This window comes from Bufo gargarizans, chromosome 1, assembly GCF_014858855.1.
Source record: "Bufo gargarizans isolate SCDJY-AF-19 chromosome 1, ASM1485885v1, whole genome shotgun sequence".
Taxonomy (NCBI): Eukaryota; Metazoa; Chordata; class Amphibia; order Anura; family Bufonidae; genus Bufo; species Bufo gargarizans.
This window is the reverse complement of record NC_058080.1, coordinates 50206883-50231013: the sequence shown is the minus strand read 5'-3', so window position 1 is coordinate 50231013 and position 24131 is coordinate 50206883. Positions and strand designations below refer to the sequence as shown.

Below are 24131 nucleotides of genomic sequence, written 5' to 3'. Positions count from 1 at the left end.
ATAGGGACAATCATTAGATTTCGATTTCCAAGTCGGCCCTAGCCTAAGACATGGAAGAAAGTTACACACTGGAGGTCTAGGACCCTCACTGGTCTCCTGAATGTCTTGAGATGATGTGATGTGTTAGACAGGTGGCTGGATCAGAGCAGAGGGGACGTGTGTGAAATGTGTAGGACCACTGGATTTAGTGCTCTGCTTGTGCTCCCCCAGCACGTCTATATAAAACCAAATCCATATATCCCGCCAGGGACTACAGAACCAGTAACACACGCAGACCGCTCTTGTTTAAACCATCGTTTATTAATAGAATTTTTCTTCGGTGCTTTGTTCTCTTTGATTCCAGACATCTCAAATATTTACAAAAATTTACCCGCTCAAAGCAAACGGTAGACTTAAAGCAGCACTTATGTAGTATATACTGTATACATATATATATAGGTCCCCATCTGAAATCGAGCATGCACTGTACTGGTAAGGACTTGCACAGCTTCGAAGGGATGAATGGCAAGAAACCGTTCTCCATCACAGTGTCGTGACTACAGGAACCGGTATAGATGGATTCATCTGAGGTCACAACATAAAGAACACACACACAAAAAAAACGTATGGACAACATGGTCAAGGTCAACTTCTACCAAAGTGAAAGTGACTCAATGAAGTCCCTTGCAGATATGTTTTTGAATAGTTTGCTCTGTCAGATTCTGTGCAGTCAAGTGCTTCTCGTGATACTTAGTATCCATATAATCCACAGCATGCTCAACGTCAGAGGGTACAGGATTGTTTCATCGCCCAAAAACATGAATTGCTGTCTTGAGTAACCGGGTTTCATACAATGCAAAGGAGAAAAAACAAAAATAAAGCTATAAATTCAAAGGAAACCACTGCAAACTGAGTAACAGAACAAAATGTCAACATCATAGAGGGTATTAGTCCTTAATCCAACAAGTACGCATTTACAAAAATAATCCTTTCTGGTAAAACGTAACCCGATTTGAACGTCAGCCAGACGTTGAAGTCATCATGCAAAATTCACATCAGATACACCAGAATCTAGAGCGGTCAAGAGGCCAGTCTCATCCAGGCGGTAGGACCTTAGTATAGGGTTGCGAAATACAGACCCTGCATTTTGCAGGAAATAACTATATTCAGCATCCAAGCAGACAAAAACATCAGTGTAACAGGCGCCTACAAACGTATCTTTGGTGAGATGGTATGGTCCAGGGTCTACAGGGTCTACATTCAAAGCAGAACAATCAGCCGTAAGTGTTACGGATACCGAGATCCACCAGTCGTTGAGATACCACGCTTGACCTTCAGGATGCAAAAGGAGTCACTAGAGCAACATTTTGATTTCAGAAAACAAAAATGGATGGTCTCGTAGGAGACGGTCCAGGCGTGAAGCACAAACGGCCAAGCCTATGCTTGTAGGAAAGTGCAACAGAGTCCAGTTGTTGGTTAGCACAGTGTGGTCGTCCATGTTCTTCGTCAAGCCTCGACGCTACACTGAGAAGAGTAAACGCTTGCCATCACCATCGTGAAGCTGTTGGGCCTTCCAGAAAGAGGTCATATTAAAAAATAAAACCCAAAAACTCTAGTGTGACACCTTCCACTAGTGATGTATAAACATTATACATAAAACATGCATTATCAATGCGCTATGGAGCAAGTATGCATGGAGGTTTGTCAGGATGCACACAGACATACGCACACACACAAAAACAAAAAAAAGACAACAAAAAAAGTGCTGGTATCTGAGTGAATTTGTGCATAATGCCAAGTCGCTGTTGTGCAAATTTGACAGCTTGTATACCTCTTTACTTCAACTACATGTTAAAAAAAACAAAAACATAAAGCCCCAAAGGGGTAAAAGTTAGCTTACATTCTAGGGGCAGGCCTACGAAGAAACAAAAACATCAGTAACACTTTTGGTTGATCTGCAGACATCGTCATTGCTGTGTGCAGTGACGCAAATCGGTAAAAAGTTCTTTATTTCTCAACCTGACTTATAAAAAAAATAATAAGGAGGCAACACGGACCTCGCACTCTGGAGTCATGTCCCCAATCCAACGGTGTAGAGCCAAAAAATTAACTTCAAAGAGTATTGCAAGGTTCCTAAGGAGAAAAATATACATCTTTTTGGCCAGTTCACCACTATAAATCCTGGAAAAGTACTCGAAAATACGAATTCGGTTTTGTGGGATATATAGGATGCTTAAAGAAAATCCCCAAAAACAATCAACATAGGCCGAAGGCCAGATCCAGAAATGAGAGACAAGCGGACACGACCATTGTAGAGCATCTTTGGGGTATTCCAGTTAAGGTCGTCGAGCTCCGCGTCCCCTTGATTCCACTTTGGTCATTGTACAAATCCAAAAAGTTGCAACAATGAAAAATAAAATGCAAACCCGTCCCCTGAAAAATTACGAAACCCTACGTTTCCTCCATCGTTAAAGAACGTGGACGCATCTCCGGATGGTTTGAGGCTCTTTCTAATGCTCGGCATCCATAGCATCCAGGTATTTGGACTCGATGATCTTGGGTAGAAGGTTGTATCTAAGAAGGATAACAAGGAGTTAGAGGAAGGGATCTGGAGATGATGATTAGACATGAGACAACTTATATTAGCTGGGGGTTGGATGCAGCTCTGTAGTTCCTGCGTCAGTGCTAATGCAGAACTGCTGATTGTCGGGGGTTCGGGGTGTTGGACCACATCAAATATAGATGGCCTATCCTGAGAACCTATCCTAGAAACCCCTTTAAAAGTGGTCATACTCAGATGCCTCACCGATGGTGCTGATCAATGGAGATATCTAACCTGTAGATTGTTAGCTCTTATGGGCAGTGACAAAAACTCTAGCTCCACTTCTTCACAACTGACGTGATTGCTCGGACCGACTTACCTGATGGGTATCATTCCTATCATAATCAGAGGGAAGATCATCTTCATGTAAGGGAGAGGCGACATGCCGAAGCCACATAGGATAACAAGCTGCAAGACCTGGAGCCCCGTGAAGTAGTGAATCTTCCTCTGGGGGACTCTTCTGATGTAATGGGTTGGGGGGTACGCAGTCTGTAGTGGGAAAACAATACACACACTGATACAACGCTGGAAACCAGTAGGATAAACCACAAGTGTCAGTAAGGCCGTAGGATACATGCACACGTTCAGGATTCATGTGCGGAGAATCCGCACCGAAATCCGCAGGTGTTCGCACGAAAATCTGTGCGGTCAATCCGCATCAACTGGGGCGGATTTGGGGCGTATTTTCCGCATGCGGATTTGACTAAGTGAATGCTGAAAATGCGGTCAGGAAAAATAAAATAAATTGACATGTTGCGGATTTTAAGATCCGCACGCAAAAAATCTGCATTGTGTGCATTGAGAATTTCAAATTCTCATAGAATAAAATGTACATGACCTACGGTGCGTATTTTCCGCACGCAAATCCGCGCTGAAAATCCGCGCGCAATCCTGATCGTGTGCATTTAGCCTAGGACTAGCAGCCCGTGCTCATTCCATAGTACACTCACTGACCAAACATCCTGCACCAGGAAGATGTTAGAATGAAGCTGTCTATGTGCAGATGTGAGGATATCTGTACGTGATTACAATATCAGAGGAAAGAAGATGAATATTGGGGAAACTGCACAACTGAAGGAGGCACTAGGGCCCTGTGGTGTCGCCTCTAGCCTGGATACAAGATGAGATACGGCCTCTAGCCTGGATACAACATGAGATACGGCCTCTAACCTGGATACAACATGAGATACGGCCTCTAGCCTGGATACAACATGAGATACGGCCTCTAGCCTGGATACAACATGAGATACGGCCTCTAGCCTGGATACAACATGAGATACGGCCTCTAGCCTGGATACAACATGAGATACGGCCTCTAGCCTGAATACAACATGAGATACGGCCTCTAGCCTGGATACAACATGAGATACGGCCTCTAGCCTGGATACAACATGAGATACGGCCTCTAGCCTGGATACAACATGAGATACGGCCTCTAGCCTGGATACAAGATGAGATTCGGCCTCTAGCCTGGATACAAGATGAGATACGGCCTCTAGCCTGGATACAAGATGAGATTCGGCCTCTACCCTGGATACAAGATGAGATTCGGCCTCTACCCTGGATACAAGATGAGATTCGGCCTCTAGCCTAGATACGAGATGAGTTGGAAGCTATAACTACTAGGGTTGACCGACTGTCATATGTGATGGCTCCTCAGATGATCACACCAGCAGTTGGAGCAATGTGTCGGTCCACAGCCAAGGCAGGATTGAAGCGCCCACCAAGAGGTCTCCATACTTGAACACAGCTCTTGTAGGATCCCAAACAGAACCTGTATTCATCACTAAAGACAACACAGTTCCAGCCCTTACCAGTCCATGTTCCTCCTTCTTGACATCACTGCTAACAAAGGTGATGGTGGCTGGCTGTCAATGGAAGGCCATGTAATGGGCGCCATGACACCAAATTTCCTTATTCTAAGCCCCTGGAAATAATCCGGGCAGAGACAGAGGTGTGTAATGAAGGAGCCACCTGTGTCTGGATGGTGGACAACAAAACTGTGGGAGCTGCTCGAGCTTGTCAGCAGATCAAACATTACTCTCTACCGGTGGTCTATCTCAGCCGTCCAGAGCCTATTCACCATGTGTTTTTGTGCCCTCACATAACAACCACTCCCAGAACGTCCTAGATGGCGGGAAATTTATCGAAATGATCCTAAATCTCTCAGACCAATGATGTGCCTGCTCTCAAAGTCTGTCAACTGGGCAAAATGTCTTCAAGTGCATTGTGGAAGCATGTCCAGCAGTCAACAATCGCTCACCAAAAGGTACACTACCCAAAAGCAGCCTCTGAGAGCCCTTTTAAAGGGTACCGGGAAGTACTTGTACACCCCCTTGGGGCAAGACCCAGTGTCTAATTATATCATGTATACTGTATATCTGCCTAATACATAACTGCCGGCTGAGTTTTGACGCAATCCGACATTTCTATCTGGGTGCGGTATATTTTTTGTCAAAGTGTATGTACATTTCATACAAATCCAGTAGTTCAAGATATCCGATAATCCGCCATCAGGGATATGTATGTTAATGTACCATCGACCTTCCTGCATGTGACTATACAGACACCACCGACCTCCCTGCATGTGACTATACAGACACCACCGACCTCCCTGCATGTGACTATACAGACACCACCGACCTCCCTGCATGTGACTATACAGACACCACCGACCTCCCTGCATGTGACTATACAGACACCACCGACCTCCCTGCATGTGACTATACAGACACCACCGACCTCCCTGCATGTGACTATACAGACACCACCGACCTCCCTGCATGTGACCATACAGACACCACCGACCTCCCTGCATGTGACCATACAGACACCACCGACCTCTCTGCATGTGACTATACAGACACCACCGACCTTCCTGCATGTGACTATACAGACACCACCGACCTCCCTGCATGTGACTATACAGACACCACCGACCTCCCTGCATGTGACTATACAGACACCACCGACCTCCCTGCATGTGACTATACAGACACCACCGACCTCCCTGCATGTGACTATACAGACACCACCGACCTCCCTGCATGTGACTATACAGACACCACCGACCTCCCTGCATGTGACTATACAGACACCACCGACCTCCCTGCATGTGACTATACAGACACCGCCGACCTCCCTGCATGTGACTATACAGACACCGCCGACCTCCCTGCATGTGACTATACAGACACCACCGACCTCTCTGCATGTGACTATACAGACACCACCATCGACCTCCCTGCATGTGACTATACAGACACCAGCGACCTCCCTGCATGTGACTATACAGACACCGCCGACCTCCCTGCATGTGACTATACAGACACCAGCGACCTCCCTGCATGTGACTATACAGACACCAGCGACCTCCCTGCATGTGACTATACAGACACCAGCGACCTCCCTGCATGTGACTATACAGACACCACCGACCTCCCTGCATGTGACTATACAGACACCACCGACCTCCCTGCATGTGACTATACAGACACCGCCGACCTCCCTGCATGTGACTATACAGACACCGCCGACCTCCCTGCATGTGACTATACAGACACCAGCGACCTCCCTGCATGTGACTATACAGACACCAGCGACCTCCCTGCATGAGACTATACAGACACCAGCGACCTCCCTGCATGTGACTATACAGACACCAGCGACCTCCCTGCATGTGACTATACAGACACCAGCGACCTCCCTGCATGTGACTATACAGACACCACCGACCTCCCTGCATGCGACTATACAGACACCAGCGACCTCCCTGCATGTGACTATACAGACACCAGCGACCTCCCTGCATGTGACTATACAGACACCACCGACCTCCCTGCATGTGACCATACAGACACCACCGACCTCTCTGCATGCGACTATACAGACACCAGCGACCTCCCTGCATGTGACTATACAGACACCACCGGCCTCTCTGCATGTGACTATACAGACACCACCGACCTCTCTGCATGTGACTATACAGACACCACCGACCTCCCTGCATGTGACTATACAGACACCAGCGACCTCCCTGCATGTGACTATACAGACACCAGCGACCTCCCTGCATGTGACTATACAGACACCACCGACCTCCCTGCATGTGACTATACAGACACCAGCGACCTCCCTGCATGTGACTATACAGACACCAGCGACCTCCCTGCATGTGACTATACAGACACCAGCGACCTCCCTGCATGTGACTATACAGACACCAGCGACCTCCCTGCATGTGACTATACAGACACCAGCGACCTCCCTGCATGTGACTATACAGACACCAGCGACCTCCCTGCATGTGACTATACAGACACCACCGACCTCCCTGCATGTGACTATACAGACACCACCGACCTCCCTGCATGTGACTATACAGACACCACCGACCTCCCTGCATGTGACTATACAGACACCAGCGACCTCCCTGCATGTGACTATACAGACACCAGCGACCTCCCTGCATGCGACTATACAGACACCAGCGACCTCCCTGCATGTGACTATACAGACACCAGCGACCTCCCTGCATGTGACTATACAGACACCACCGACCTCCCTGCATGTGACCATACAGACACCACCGACCTCTCTGCATGCGACTATACAGACACCAGCGACCTCCCTGCATGTGACTATACAGACACCACCGGCCTCTCTGCATGTGACTATACAGACACCACCGACCTCTCTGCATGTGACTATACAGACACCACCGACCTCCCTGCATGTGACTATACAGACACCAGCGACCTCCCTGCATGTGACTATACAGACACCAGCGACCTCCCTGCATGTGACTATACAGACACCACCGACCTCCCTGCATGTGACTATACAGACACCAGCGACCTCCCTGCATGTGACTATACAGACACCAGCGACCTCCCTGCATGTGACTATACAGACACCACCGACCTCCCTGCATGTGACTATACAGACACCAGCGACCTCCCTGCATGTGACTATACAGACACCAGCGACCTCCCTGCATGTGACTATACAGACACCACCGACCTCCCTGCATGTGACCATACAGACACCACCGACCTCTCTGCATGCGACTATACAGACACCAGCGACCTCCCTGCATGTGACTATACAGACACCACCGGCCTCTCTGCATGTGACTATACAGACACCACCGACCTCTCTGCATGTGACTATACAGACACCACCGACCTCCCTGCATGTGACTATACAGACACCAGCGACCTCCCTGCATGTGACTATACAGACACCAGCGACCTCCCTGTATTTTACTGTAACACCATTGACATCTCTGTAAACTTGTCGATAGTTTTCCATCTACAGTACATATATTGTATTACTCCAGCCTTGGATCTACACATATACATGTATACCGTACATGACAGTGGCCTTCAACCTACACATATACAACTAAAGTGACTGCAGCCTTCTGTCTATACTGATATATATGTGACTGCAGCACTCTATACTGATATATATGTGACTGCAGCACTCTATACTGATATATATGTAACTGCAGCACTCTATACTGATATATATGTGACTGCTGCACTCTATACTGATATATGTGACTGCTGCACTCTATACTGATATATATGTGACTGCAGCACTCTATACTGATATATATGTAACTGCAGCACTCTATACTGATATATATGTGACTGCTGCACTCTATACTGATATATGTGACTGCTGCACTCTATACTGATATATATGTGACTGCTGCCCTCTATACTGATATATATGTAACTGCAGCACTCTATACTGATATATATGTGACTGCAGCACTCTATACTGATATATATGTGACTGCTGCCCTCTATACTGATATATATGTGACTGCTGCCCTCTATACTGATATATATGTGACTGCAGCACTCTATACTGATATATATGTGACCGCTGCCTTCTATCTATACTGATATATATGTGACTGCAGCACTCTATACTGATATATATGTGACTGCTGCCCTCTATACTGATATATATGTGACTGCTGCCCTCTATACTGATATATATGTGACTGCAGCACTCTATACTGATATATATGTGACTGCAGCACTCTATACTGATATATATGTGACTGCAGCACTCTATACTGATATATATGTGACTGCCCGCTACGTTGTCGCACACCACTGCATATGACTATGGCATGACGTATGTCGTGTTTTCCTGGCTCTTGATGAAGGGTCCAGCGCAGGACCAGGTCTGATCCTATATCCAGACAGGAAGCGATGGAGCCGCTCGCGAGGACCTCAGTAAAACATACCGGTGCCTTTGATGTGAGCTCCAGGTCACTGACACATACAATACGTCCATTTCCTGGGGAAGCACTAAATGCTTCTCTACCTGCGGCACATCCTGCGCACCCGCCCGCCACCACCGTCCACCTACCTGCTCTTTCAACAGCAGAGCCACCCGCTCAAAGAGCTGGCTGCCGTCAATGGAGGTCAGGGCGATGTACAGGAAAAGGCCGTACAGGACGGGTTTGGGGATCCACTGGAGGGGAAGGGGCAGGAGGAAGAAGGAGAGGCCCACCAGTATGTTTGCTACCAGCGATGTCAGACGCGTCTCCTTCACACTGACAATCCTGTGGGAGACACAAGGGGACAAACGTATGGAGAGCTGCTGACAGGCAGGAGAAAACACTGTGACATGCTGAGACTTGTAGTCCTATGGCAGATAAACCGCCCCCTATGGCTCCGCAACTTACTTACATACAATTTTTTAGGTCTTCTGCTTGCTGTCAATGAATTATTTATTTAGGTGCCATCAACCTGGACTCCAGTAAAGACAGAGACTCGTGCCTCTGGTCTAGCCATGCTGGGAGTTGTAGTTGTGCAGCAACGGGAAAGATGCAGGTTGGAGACCACTGACCTGTACCAATATACTGTGACAACCCCCAGCATCAGATATCAGTCATGGCACGGTTAGGGTCCTTTTAGGTTGTCATCTAAAATGTCCCCCATGAGTACAATTCATTTAGATTCATTTCTTAATGTAACTTTACAGTAGGGCTGCAGCTAACGATTATTTGAATAATCGATTAGTTGCCGATTAATTTCTACGATTAATCGATTAATCGGGAAAACGACAAAATTACAAAACAGAGAGGTTTATATGATCTTACTTGAAAAATGATGTTCAAAGGCCATATTAAAACAAATTGTAGACGACATTATTATGGGGGCTCTGTGGACGACACTATTATGGGGGCTCTGTGGACGACACTATTATGGGGGCTCTGTGGACGACACTATTATGGGGGCTCTGTGGACGACACTATTATGGGGGCTCTGTGGACGACACTGTTATGGGGGCTCTGTGGACGACACTATTATGGGGGCTCTGTGGACGACACTATTATGGGGGCTCTGTGGACGACACTATTATGGGGGATCTGTGGACGACACTATTATGGGGGATCTGTGGACGACACTATTATGGGGGGATCTGTGGACGACACTATTATGGGGGGGATCTGTGGACGACACTATTATGGGGGGATCTGTGGACGACACTATTATGGGGGGATCTGTGGACGACACTATTATGGGGGGATCTGTGGACGACACTTATGGGGGATCTGTGGACGACACTTATGGGGGATCTGTGGACGACACTTATGGGGGATCTGTGGACGACACTTATGGGGGATCTGTGGACGACACTTATGGGGGATCTGTGGACGACACTTATGGGGGATCTGTGGACGACACTTATGGGGGATCTGTGGACGACACTATTATGGGGGGATCTGTGGACGACACTATTATGGGGGGGATCTGTGGACGACACTATTATGGGGGGATCTGTGGACGACACTTATGGGGGATCTGTGGACGACACTTATGGGGGATCTGTGGACGACACTTATGGGGGATCTGTGGACGACACTTATGGGGGATCTGTGGACGACACTTATGGGGGATCTGTGGACGACACTTATGGGGGATCTGTGGACGACACTTATGGGGGATCTGTGGACGACACTTATGGGGGATCTGTGGACGACACTTATGGGGGATCTGTGGACGACACTATTATGGGGGATCTGTGGACGGCGCAGTTATGGAGAGGGGGATCTGTGGGCGGCGCTGTTATGGAGAGGGGGATCTGTGGACGGCGCAGTTATGGAGAGGGGGATCTGTGCACTATTATGGGCATAACAGTGCACAGATCCCTTTCCTCATAACAGTGCACAGATCCCCCTTCCCATAGCAGTGCCATACACAGACCCCCCCTCCTCCCCATAGCAGTGCTATACACAGACCCCCCCTCCCCATAGCAGTGCCATAGACAGATCCTCCCCCCTCCCCATAACAGCCCCGACCCCGATGCTTAAGTCGGATTAATCACTGCATCTTTATTTTACCTTTTTACAATGACGCTCCTGTAACAGCCAGGCAGAGCGGACGGCGGCGCAACGTCACTCACTCACGTGACGCACCTGCTCCGCCCACCTCATGAATGAAGGAGGCGGAGCAGGCGTGTCACGTGAGTGAGTGACGTTACGCCGCCGTCCGCTCTGCCTGGCTGTTACAGGAGCGTCATTGTAAAAAGGTAAAATAAAGATGCAGCGACCGCCCGCCCGCTCGCATAGCAACGAATCGGCGATTATTCGATAACTGGATTCGTCGACAACGAATCCAGTTATCGAATATAATCGATTACATCGATTAATCGTTGCAGCCCTACTTTACAGCCACCGGTGCTTTGCTTTACTGACACACAGCTCCAAATCCTCTGCAAAGACAAAGATTCCTGTGGCGGCCACTGGAGGGAGCTTGTAGCGCCACATAATGCGCCAGTATACAGGAAGCTCCCCCTAGTGGTGGCAGCAGGAATGCTTAGCATTAAATCTATGCCCACGCAGGGGATTTGGAGCTCTGGATCAGAAAAACGAGGCGTTGGTCTCTATAAAGATATTTTAGCAAGTTAATCAGTTGGAATTTTTAGAACTGAAAACAAGATGGTAAAAGTGTTGCATGTGAAACCAATGTAGGTTTCTGCCACTATAAAGGGTGGGCCCTACATCTCTTGTGGCACATGAACAGAAGACTCGCCATACTTACGTCTCGTAGATGTGGCCGTGCTCCACCCTCTCTTCTACATTGGCCAGCGCTCGTACGTGCATCGGCGAGTGCGGGAAGGCTGCATGGATCCAGGGCATTCCAAAAACGGACAGTCCGGTGTTAATAAGCGCCACCAGGAGAAGATCCCAGTGATACGCCGTCCCCTTGACCAGCCTAAAAAAACAAAAAAGAAGTTCAATAATCCATCCTCGGTACTGTGCACTGTCTGTACTCTGCTCCTTCTTGGCGGGGTTACACAGGATCGGAGGACACGCCCACGAGGAGGCAACCATGAAGGGATGAGAGAAATCGGCTTCCTCTCGGGACACAAACATGTGACTGCTGCAGCCAATCACAGGAAGAAGGGGGCCACTAAAACCCAAAAAGAGGCCCCATCCCTCCAGGGACACTAGTGCGGCTGAACTGGCTGCCACTTTGGTAAGTACGCCATTGGCTGCAGGTAAGTATACTGCCGGGGTCAGCAGAACAGAGCCCCAGAGGTTATGCATTTGTTCTTTGTAGCTCATGTGGTAGGATCATCTCCCCTGGTGGGCCTGAGGTAGGTACTTGCTCAAGTGCTTTCTGCCTGTTAAATACAATGTAATGCGCCCCAACCGACAGGTCTGAAGGCCGTACACAAGCCGAAGCTTACCTGTTCTCGGGTGCGTTGGTGAGGGACGCTACGATGTTCTGTTCTATGAAGAACAACATGGACAGGAGGAACCCTAAGCCCATGGCGCTGGTGATGGAGCCCATGGAGAGCGACCCGATCGGCGCCAGCACGAACAGACTCTCTGTTTCAATGTAATTGAACTGGGAGACTGCGGAGAGAAAATAAAAACCACATCGGGGGGATCATGACTGAGCGTCAATGAGAAGGAAGACTTTTACCCCAGGACACCAAATATATACCAAATACAGATCTTTCAGATTAAGGGTCCATTCATACGACCGTAACACGGACACCGGCCATGTGCGAGTTCCGCAATTTGCGTACCGTACATGGCCGCAACCATAATAGAAAATGCCTAATCTTGTCTGCAATTGCGGATAAGAATGGGACATGTTCTATCTTTTCTGCGGAGCCACGGTACGGAATAACGGATGCGGACGGCACACGGTGTGCTGTCCGCATCTTTTGACGGCCCATAGAAATGAATGGATCCGCAGACCTTCCGCAAAAAACTGATCCGTACATACGGTCGTGTGAATGGACCCTAACGGAGATTCTAAATCTTTCCCTAGGAAATAAAATGAAGCCTGCAGTATAAAGAATGGAGGGTGTTATTCAAGTTATTCTGGATACACTTAGGATCACGCTTCTTCCGGCCGGGGAATTCGAAACCACCTGGAAACCTGAACCAGATCTCCACACAGGCGACATGTCAGATGTTGTACATAGAGATGTCAGCACCGAGGGCCACAACTGGACACCATGGCCGGAGAGGGGAAAATCATGCGACTGCCTACATTTTTATTGGCACACGGTACGACCCGCCTTTCTGTATAAGCGGCATACCCCAAACCTAATGTCCAGGATAGTCACGGGACTCCATTCAGACAACACCGCCACAAAAAAAAGAAAAAAAAAAGAAAAACACCACAGAGACTCTAGAGGACATAGTTTACCTTGGAATGAAAACCTCCATGCTTTATACTGCAGGCTGCATTTAAAGAACTTAAAAACAATGGAAATCAGAAATAATTTCTAGATCAAAAAGTGTCTTCTCCTTTATAATAATAAAAAAGCTTAGAAATAACAAAAAAAAAAGAAAAAACACCCACGTCGAAATTGACAAGGTGTGAAAAACAGCAGCGATGACCTATTCATTTCCAATGAACTGCTAACGTCACTGGAGGACAGAGCGGATTCTTGGCTCTTCTACCTGGGTCTTCCTGGGGTGGAAGGTCTCTGCTATTTGCCAAATTGATCTGAATCAGTTCCTATCACCCCCATTGTGTAAAGAAGGGACCAGGCTGGGCCAAATGTGGAAAGTAAAGAGCCGCACCACGCGTTCCGAACATCTGGAGATGGAGAGATTGATTCCTCTTCCTGTTTTCTGGTGGACACAATTAAAAAGATTTGGGGGCCAAATTTGAGGAATGGCTTCAGCCGAGAGGTTTCTCACGAAACTGTACAAAATAAAAGGTGGGTGCTCGTCATTTTACGGATGTTCATCCGCAGGTGACGAGTGATAAGTATTCACCCCGGCCCACGACCAGGACATGGTAAATTCTCGGAAAGCATAGTGACAACCCATATGAGAGCTTTATCACGTAGGTCGTCAACGACCATTCCTAGATCTCAAAATGGGTGAAGAAAACGGTTAACAACTTACAGATGTTGTTTGTCATAGAGATGCCCCGATAGAAGATATGAGGAAGGAGCGCAACAACTCTGAGGGCGAGTATTCCGCGTGGGTGCAATGCGTGATGCGAACGCGTTACGCCCGCACAGAATCCGGACCCATTCATTTCACTGGGGCTGTGTACATGTGCATTGGTTTTCACGCATCACTTGTGCGTTGTGTGAAAATAGCAGCATGTTATATATTGTGCGATTTTCACGCAACGCAGGCCCCGTAGATGTGAATGGAGCTGTGTGAAAATTGCATCGCACCCGCAAGCAAGTGCAGATGCGATGCGTTTTTCACGGATGGTTGCTAATAGATGTTGTTTGTATACATTCAGTTATTTTATCATGCGCATTAAATCGCACTGCATCGCGCGATAAAAACTGAACGCGATCGCCGGCAAAACTGATGAAAATCGCGCATCCGGACCTAATCTGCACACACTCGTCTGCAAGGGGCCTTTAAAAGGGCTAGTTCACACTCAGATTTTATACATTGATTTTAGAGGGCTCCTCAAAATGTAAATTTTTGCTGATTCTGAAGTCCAGGAGACGGTCCTATCAGTGACTGACAGCAATCTGCGTGTACAGCCATGAAGGGAAGGCTGTCAGTCACTGATAGGACCGTCTCCTGGACGTCAACCCCCAGAATGAGCAGGAATAATAATGAATAAAACACAAGTTTTACTGAATCTTTTCCCATAAAAGTATATATCAATCTGCTCAGCCCCCCCTCCCACCTGGTCACAGGTTCCCTTTAAAATTTAATAGTTGACAAACGTACATACTACAGAAATGTGGTATCTAAATTAGCTCAGAAAAGCTTGTTAACAGTCAAAGACAAATGGTAGATAAAATAAATTAGTATGAAAATATCAGCTGAAATACTGAACCTACTATAATACTGCTCCTATGTACAAGAATATAACTACTATAATACTGTCTCCTATGTACAAGAATATAACTACTATAATACTGCTCCTATGTACAAGAATATAACTACTATAATACTGCTCCTATGTACAAGAATATAACTACTATAATACTGCTCCTATGTACAAGAATATAACTACTATAATACTGCTCCTATGTACAAGAATATAACTACTATAATACTGCCTCCTATGTACAAGAATATAACTACTATAATACTGCTCATATGTACAAGAATATAACTACTATAATACTGCTCTTATGTACAAGAATATAACTACTATAATACTGCTCCTATGTACAAGAATATAACTGCTATAATACTGCTCCTATGTACAAGAATATAACTACTATAATACTGCTCTTATGTACAATAATATAACTGCTATAATACTGCCTCCTATGTACAATAATATAACTACTATAATACTGCTCCTATGTACAAGAATATAACTGCTATAATACTGCTCCTATGTACAATAATATAACTACTATAATACTGCCCCTATGTACAGGAATATAACTACTATAATACTGCTCCTATGTACAAGAATATAACTACTATAATACTGCCTCCTATGTACAAGAATATAACTACTATAATACTGCCCCTATGTACAAGAATATAACTACTATAATACTGCCCCCTATGTACAAGAATATAACTACTATAATACTGCCTCCTATGTACAAGAATATAACTACTATAATACTGCCCCCTATGTACAAGAATATAACTACTATAATACTGCCTCCTATATACAATAATATAACTACTATAATACTGCTCCTATGTACAAGAATATAACTGCTATAATACTGCTCCTATGTACAATAATATATTCTTGTACATAGGGCAGTATTATAGTAGTTATATTCTTGTACATAGGGGCAGTATTATAGTAGTTATATTCTTGTACATAGAGGCAGTATTATAGTAGTTATATTCTTGTTCATAGGGGGCAGTATTATAGTAGTTATATTCTTGTACATAGAGGCAGTATTATAGTAGTTATATTCTTGTTCATAGGGGGCAGTATTATAGTAGTTATATTCTTGTACATAGGGGCAGTATTATAGTAGTTATATTCTTGTACATAGGAGCAGTATTATAGTAGTTATATTCTTGTACATAGGAGGCAGTATTATAGTAGTTATATTCTTGTACATAGGAGGCAGTATTATAGTAGTTATATTCTTGTACATAGGGGGCAGTATTATAGTAGTTATATTCTTTGTCAAATTTCTTTTTATTGAGCAGAAATGACATTAAATGAAAGAAACAACAAAGGAAAGGATCCAACCCCTCTCCATAATGCACATACAGTACAAATAAATGAGGTATACATAGACATGTGGTCATTAAGTACATACATTCAGGTTTACATTCATGACATATTTGATGCAAAGTGCAATGTAGACAACCTCTGTTAACAGTCTCGCATACAGAAAATCTCCCTACTTATCAGGATGATATGTGCAGAAATGTAATCCTGTGCATACAGAATGGTTATAGCAATTACTTGTTTATATTTGTCTCCTGGGTACTAAGCGGGCCTAAACCCTTCACACTTAGATGTAAGCAAAGGTTATGGACAGGACCAGAGTTCAGGAGTGGCATGAAGAGAAAAGGAGAGGGAGAAGGTCACGAATCCGCAACCGGGGACAGGGGGGGGGGGGGGGGGGGGGGAACAGAACAAGTAGGCCCTATGTAGTGGGCCCTCCTGGACTCGCATGTCTCAAATGCTTTCTGTAGGAACTATACCTTAGGAGTACTCAAGTAAGCGGCACCATTGACTGGCAGACCAAACTGAGCTCAGAAGCGGGTGACAAGCATTGCTCAGACACCTTATCCCAACCCACGACTCTCTACACTCGACCCCTGTATGTCAGCCAAGGGGTCCAGATTTTGAGGTAGTTCTCATGCCGTCTAGCCTCCCACCCAGCCAGCTCCTCCAATCTGCACAACTGGTCCACCTTCACTTCCCAGTGCGATAGTGATGGCGGCTCCTCACTAAGCCATTTCTGTGGAATAAGTAGCCTCGCTGCCTGTATCAAGTGTGTGGTCAGATTTCGTTTAGAAGGAAATAAGGCCGATGTGGGAAGCCAGAGAAGCACTAGTTCTGGTGTCAGCTGGATGTGAGTATTCATGACTTTGTCTATCGCAGCTGAGACCCCATCCCAGTACGGGCGAAGTTTTGGGCAAGCCCAAAATATGTGGGTTTGCGATCCAGTTGCTTCTTTGCACCTCCAGCATAGGTCAGAGGTACTGAGGCCCTTTGTGAAAAGTTGCTTAGGTGTCTGGTACCACTGGGTCATCGTCTTGTATGAGTGCTCCTGCACCCTCACGCATCTCGAGAAGCCATGGGAATGTGCGTGAATGCGTAGAATGTCTGTTTCAGAGAAGTCTAGCCCTAATTCCATGGCCCAAGTCTTTAAATAGTATGGGATCCCAATAGGGGCTTGTACATTAAGTGCCAAGTACAACTTGGAGATCATTTTACTAGGGGGAGAGTTCAGCTGCAAAAGCTTCTCAAACCAAGTAGCATCTACTGTGCCCTGTCTACTATCCAGCAATGGCTTACCAACAGAGTTAAGTTCAATAGTATCTAGGAAGTTACTAGAAGACAGAATACGGAGAATGGGGTGCTGTTCCTGAAGGGTGCCAGAGGCCGCGTCCAAGAATTCAGTGATGGTGTATTTATGTAGCTTGCTCCACGCCGGCGATGTATTGTCTGCTGTGGGTCTGGCAATGAAAGGGGCAAGGTCAGCTGGCATCAGTGGTGACGGTGTATGAAGCAAGCTGCCGTCCTTATTCAGTTGTCTAATGACTGCCACTGTACCCCTAAGTAGGATATGTGAATGAAGCGAAGAAGAGTTCAGGCCCCACAACCCCGCTCTCTGCTTCCTATCCAGCTGGGAGATTTCAAGCTCTTTACCCAAAATGCGTGACCAGGGGGCGTGTAAGTGTAGCCACCTCTTCAGGTGTATGGCCTGATAATATAGCTGGGCGTCAGGTAGAGCCATGCCCCCTTGGGCCTTCCTCAGGATCAGTATGCGATGTGCCAGTCTCGCTCCCCTCCCCCCCCAAAGAAATGTGCTAAAAAGCCTTCTGATCTGCGTGAAGAAGGAAGAGGGGAGAAAATAGTAGTTATATTCTTGTACATAGGAGGCAGTATTATAGTAGTTATATTCTTGTTCATAGGGGGCAGTATTATAGTAGTTATATTCTTGTACATAGGAGCAGTATTATAGTAGTTATATTCTTGTACATAGGAGCAGTATTATAGTAGTTATATTCTTGTACATAGGGGCAGTATTATAGTAGTTATATTCTTGTACATAGAGGCAGTATTATAGTAGTTATATTCTTGTTCATAGGGGGCAGTATTATAGTAGTTATATTGTACATAGGAGGCAGTATTATAGTAGTTATATTCTTGTACATAGGGGCAGTATTATAGTAGTTATATTCTAGTACATAGGAGGCAGTATTATAGTAGTTATATTCTTGTACATAGGAGGCAGTATTATAGTAGTTATATTCTTGTACATAGGAGGCAGTATTATAGTAGTTATATTCTTGTACATAGGAGGCAGTATTATAGTAGTTATATTCTTGTACATAGGGGGCAGTATTATAGTAGTTATATTCTTGTACATAGGAGGCAGTATTATAGTAGTTATATTCTTGTTCATAGGGGGCAGTATTATAGTAGTTATATTGTACATAGGAGGCAGTATTATAGTAGTTATATTCTTGTACATAGGGGCAGTATTATAGTAGTTATAACTACTATAATACTGCCTCCTATGTACAATATAACTACTATAATACTGCCCCCTATGAACAAGAATATAACTACTATAATACTGCCTCTATGTACAAGAATATAACTACTATAATACTGCCCCTATGTACAAGAATATAACTACTATAATACTGCCCCTATGTACAAGAATATAACTACTATAATACTGCCTCCTATGTACAATATAACTACTATAATACTGCCTCCTATGTACAAGAATATAACTACTATAATACTGCCCCCTATGAACAAGAATATAACTACTATAATACTGCCCCCTATGTACAAGAATATAACTACTATAATACTGCCCCCTATGTACAAGAATATAACTACTATAATACTGCCCCCTATGTACAAGAATATAACTACTATAATACTGCCTCCTATGTACAAGAATATAACTACTATAATACTGCTCCTATGTACAAGAATATAACTACTATAATACTGCCTCCTATGTACAAGAATATAACTACTATAATACTGCCCCTATGTACAATAATATAACTACTATAATACTGCCTCCTATATACAGGAATATAACTACTATAATACTGCTCCTATGTACAAGAATATAACTACTATAATACTGCCCCTATGTACAAGAATATAACTACTATAATACTGCCTCCTATGTACAAGAATATAACTACTATAATACTGCTCCTATGTACAATAATATAACTACTATAATACTGCCCCTATGTACAAGAATATAACTACTATAATACTCCTCCTATGTACAAGAATATAACTACTATAATACTGCTCCTATGTACAAGAATATAACTACTATAATACTGCTCCTATGTACAAGAATATAACTACTATAATACTGCCTCCTGTGTACAAGAATATAACTACTATAATACTGCCTGCTATGTACAAGAATATAACTACTATAATACTGCTCTCTATGTACAAGAACATAACTACTATAATACTGCCCCTATGTACAAGAATATAACTACTATAATACTGCCTCCTATGTACAATATAACTACTATAATACTGCCCCCTATGAACAAGAATATAACTACTATAATACTGCCTCCTATGTACAAGAATACAACTACTATAATACTGCCCCCTATGTACAAGAATATAACTACTATAATACTGCCTCCTATGTACAAGAATATAACTACTATAATACTGCTCCTATGTACAAGAATATAACTACTATAATACTGCCTCCTATGTACAAGAATATAACTACTATAATACTGCCCCTATGTACAATAATATAACTACTAAAATACTGCCTCCTATATACAGGAATATAACTACTATAATACTGCTCCTATGTACAAGAATATAACTACTATAATACTGCCCCTATGTACAAGAATATAACTACTATAATACTGCCTCCTATGTACAAGAATATAACTACTATAATACTGCCTCCTATATACAGGAATATAACTACTATAATACTGCTCCTATGTACAAGAATATAACTACTATAATACTGCTCCTATGTACAATAATATAACTACTATAATACTGCCCCTATGTACAAGAATATAACTACTATAATACTCCTCCTATGTACAAGAATATAACTACTATAATACTGCTCCTATGTACAAGAATATAACTACTATAATACTGCTCCTATGTACAAGAATATAACTACTATAATACTGCCTCCTGTGTACAAGAATATAACTACTATAATACTGCCTGCTATGTACAAGAATATAACTACTATAATACTGATCCTATGTACAAGAATATAACTACTATAATACTGCCTCCTATGTACAAGAATATAACTACTATAATACTGCCTCCTATGTACAAGACTATAACTACTATAATACTGCTCCTATGTACAAGAATATAACCACTATAATACTGCTCCTATGTACAAGAATATAACTACTATAATACTGCTCCTATGTACAAGAATATAACTACTATAATACTGCTCCAGTGTACAAGAATATAACTACTATAATACTGCCTCCTATGTACAAGAATATAACTACTATAATACTGCTCCTATGTACAAGAATATAACTACTATAATACTGCTCCTATGTACAAGAATATAACTACTATAATACTGCTCCTATGTACAAGAATATAACTACTATAATACTGCTCCTATGTACAAGAATATAACTACTATAATACTGCCTCCTATGTACAAGAATATAACTACTATAATACTGCTCACTATGGGAAGATAAGGTTGAGGTGAATATGGGAACACTCATATATTCCAGTCTTTGGGGTGAAGGTAACGATACAAGGGTCTCCAGAGGAGCGGAGGCATTTTCAGGCGATTCTTCGGGATTTTGAGGAAACAGATCTCCCTAACACTCAGCGGTCAGACGCATTCAGCAGCCCCAGGGGACCGTGTTATATAAAGATGAAAAGCGGCATAAAAGGATAATTAATCCCCTTTAATTACAACAATAATCCGCTGTCGGCCGCCCACCCCAGGGGCCGCTACTGTTATGGCAACACAAGAGGGAGGATTGACCGGCCAACTTACTGCGGATGTCCTGGAAGAAGTACGACCCCACCACGGAGAAGGTCAGGACAGATATAGGCAGCGCACAGTCTGACAGCATTTCCCGAACTCTTGAGTGCAGGTAGGGGCTGAAATATAAGATGGGATCATTTGCATCTCACACAACTGCATCTGCATATAATCTAACTAAACTTCTGCAAGGATTAAAACATCAAAAATATGTAAAACAAACCAAAAGTAAAAAAAAATATATATATATATATATCTATATATAAAAATACCCTTCCCTTCTAGTTTACACCATAACCTCTGTACAGGAACTGGCTTTTTTTTGCCCCCCTGTGGGTGCTTAGGCTCACATAACCCAGACTATGGTTATGACACCACATATATTCGGCGAGATATATCAAGATTGGCGCTTTCTGCACTGGACTGGATATCCCCTGCGCTGCCAGAGGATGCGCCAAATTTATGACAAGGTGCACACCCCGCATCCTCCTGCAGTCCGCTCTAAGCTGCTGTCCATTTCTGGCTTCATTTGCCATAGAAAACTGGTGGGGTGGCTGGTAACACCCCCTTCCTGTCCTTGCCATGCCCCTTCCTGTCCTTGCCACGCCCCTTTAGGGAAAATTCAAGAAATGCAAGCATTTTTTTAAAAGCCGCAAACACGTAGGATGTGACTTTTTAATGCTACTTCTCTGGCGCAAGGGGGATGAGGAATCTCCCCACTGAAACAAACCCTTGAGACATCAGCAGCAATGGGTCAAGACAGTCTGACTGTAAACAAGAAATGTTTCCATTCACTGACAGCAAGTATATATATATATTGTACATTATTCATTTACCTCTTCTTGAACTGATACAGAGTGTGCCCAAGCCATAAAGTCCCAAACATCAGCATGAGGCTGAGGACGGCGGACTCCTTCCCGTGCTGTAGATCCTCCTGATCTGCGCCGTGACCGTGCAGGATGGAGCCATTCAGGGTGGAATTGAATACGGTGACGGGAGACAAGGTCGCATTGGGGAGGGACTCATAAGACTCCGTATGATAATGTAGATGGGGGCCGGGGGCTTCCAGGTAATACTTCTTGAAAACTGTAAGAAAAAAAAATTATTAAAAATAGTCCTGTGGAAATGTCCCTCTGGGCTGCCATAGAACTCAAATGGAGGCGGAGAAAGCAGAGACTATGCCGTACATCGCAGCCTGGGAGACTCTGACTACTTTTCAACAAAGACAGTATTTCCGGATGTCTACTAATACACCCCACTAAGACACAACAGGACAGAGCTACTCCAATGTCAATGCGCCTGTACAGTAACTGTCCGCACTCCTCCCATGTCAGCAGCTTAAGGCTCCATTCAGACGCCCGTTGTGCGGATCCGCAATACACCCGGCCGGCACCCCCATAGAAATTCCTATTCTTGTCCGCAATTGCAACCAAGAATAGGACCTGCTCTATTTTCTTGCGGAGCTGCGGACCGGAAGATCAGGGGCGCGCTCCGGAAATGTGGATGCGGAGAGCACATAGTGTGCTCTCCGCATTTCTTCCAGGCCCATAGAGAATGAATGGGTTCGCACCCGTTGCGAGTAATTGCGTAATGGATGCAGACCCATTCTACGAACGTCCGAATGGAGCCTAACCAGCGATTCCTTAAAAATGGCTTTATAATTGCGCTCTCTCTCATGTTATGTCTGGCCACTATTACTGAAACAGAGAATGAAACGTGTTGATAAGTAGCGGTGACAAATCTACTGTACACTGATATTCTAACAGCAGGTGGCTAGCGGGGGTTGAAATGTGTTGGGAATATAAAATGGCCACTATTGGAAGGAGGGACTGAAATGCACTGATGATTTGAGATGACCACTATTGGGAGGAGGGACTGAAATGCGCTGATCATTTAAGAAGATTATCGTTAAACAGAAAGGATTGAAATGCGCTGATGATTTGAGATGACCACTATTGGAAGGAATATTTAATAATTTGAAATTATCACTTTAGGGAGTAAAATGCGTTAATTTAAGAAGATCACTGTATTTGAAAGATGGACTGAAACACGCTTATGAATTTAGGTGACTGCTCTACTGAAAGCAGGGACTGAAACTCACTGAAAATGGCTTAGGGGACAAAGAACAGAGATGAGTAAAATGAGGATTGACTATAAAATAGATGGACTTTGGAAGCAAAGCCTAAAATGCGTTCATAATTTGAGAATCTCTTTACTGACAGGAGGGATTGATACACACTTATAATTTGAAGTAGCCATCATCGAAAGGAGGGACTGAAATGCGCTGGTAATGGTTTGGTAGCTGTAGAACAGACATAGGGGGAAATTAGGATTGACTAAGACATAGATGGGCAATGGAAGGAGGGTCTGAAATGCGCTGATAAAACTGAGATAACTCAATTCAAAGCAGGAACTGGTGCATGTTAATAATTTGAGATCACGTTACTAAATGCAGGCATTGAAATGTACTGATAATTTGAGATGACCAGTACTGGAAGGAGGGACTGAAATGCGTTGATAAATGTTCAGTAAACAGAATAGAGATGTGTGAAATGAGGATTAACCATAACAGATGGATTGCGAGAGGAAGGGCTGAAACGCATTGCCAAACTGAGAAGCTCATTCTACTGAAAGCAGGGACTAAAATGCAGTGAAACTGGTTTGGTCGCCGTAGAACGGGGATGGGTGACGTGAGGACTATCACACAGGTGGACTGTTCACATCGGTCACAGACAATGGGCTCAGTGTGGCGCGTTTCCATGTGCCTCTTCCTTCACGTGATGAGTGCAGATACATTTGATGGTGACCATGTTGACATTTAGAGGTGACAGATACTTTGTGAGCAGAGACTGAAATGTGATTCTACAGTTTTTGGAGC

General features: G+C 44.4%; 1 protein-coding gene across 2 annotated transcripts in view; it reads right to left on the bottom strand.

Annotated features, from left to right (window-relative positions):
* Positions 1–279: 279 nt before the first annotated feature.
* Positions 280–24131, bottom strand: part of SLC4A11 (solute carrier family 4 member 11) — a 132930-nt gene continuing 109078 nt past the window's right edge. For both annotated transcript variants that reach the window (XM_044295378.1, XM_044295381.1), the window contains exons 14-20: positions 22090–22339; positions 21266–21372; positions 12308–12476; positions 11656–11829; positions 8975–9170; positions 2901–3070; positions 280–2553 (exon numbers count right to left, since the gene is read on the bottom strand). In XM_044295378.1, the coding sequence (XP_044151313.1) occupies positions 2490–2553; positions 2901–3070; positions 8975–9170; positions 11656–11829; positions 12308–12476; positions 21266–21372; positions 22090–22339 (1130 nt within the window). In that variant the 3' untranslated portion in view covers positions 280–2489. The remainder of the gene's footprint in view (positions 2554–2900; positions 3071–8974; positions 9171–11655; positions 11830–12307; positions 12477–21265; positions 21373–22089; positions 22340–24131) is intronic.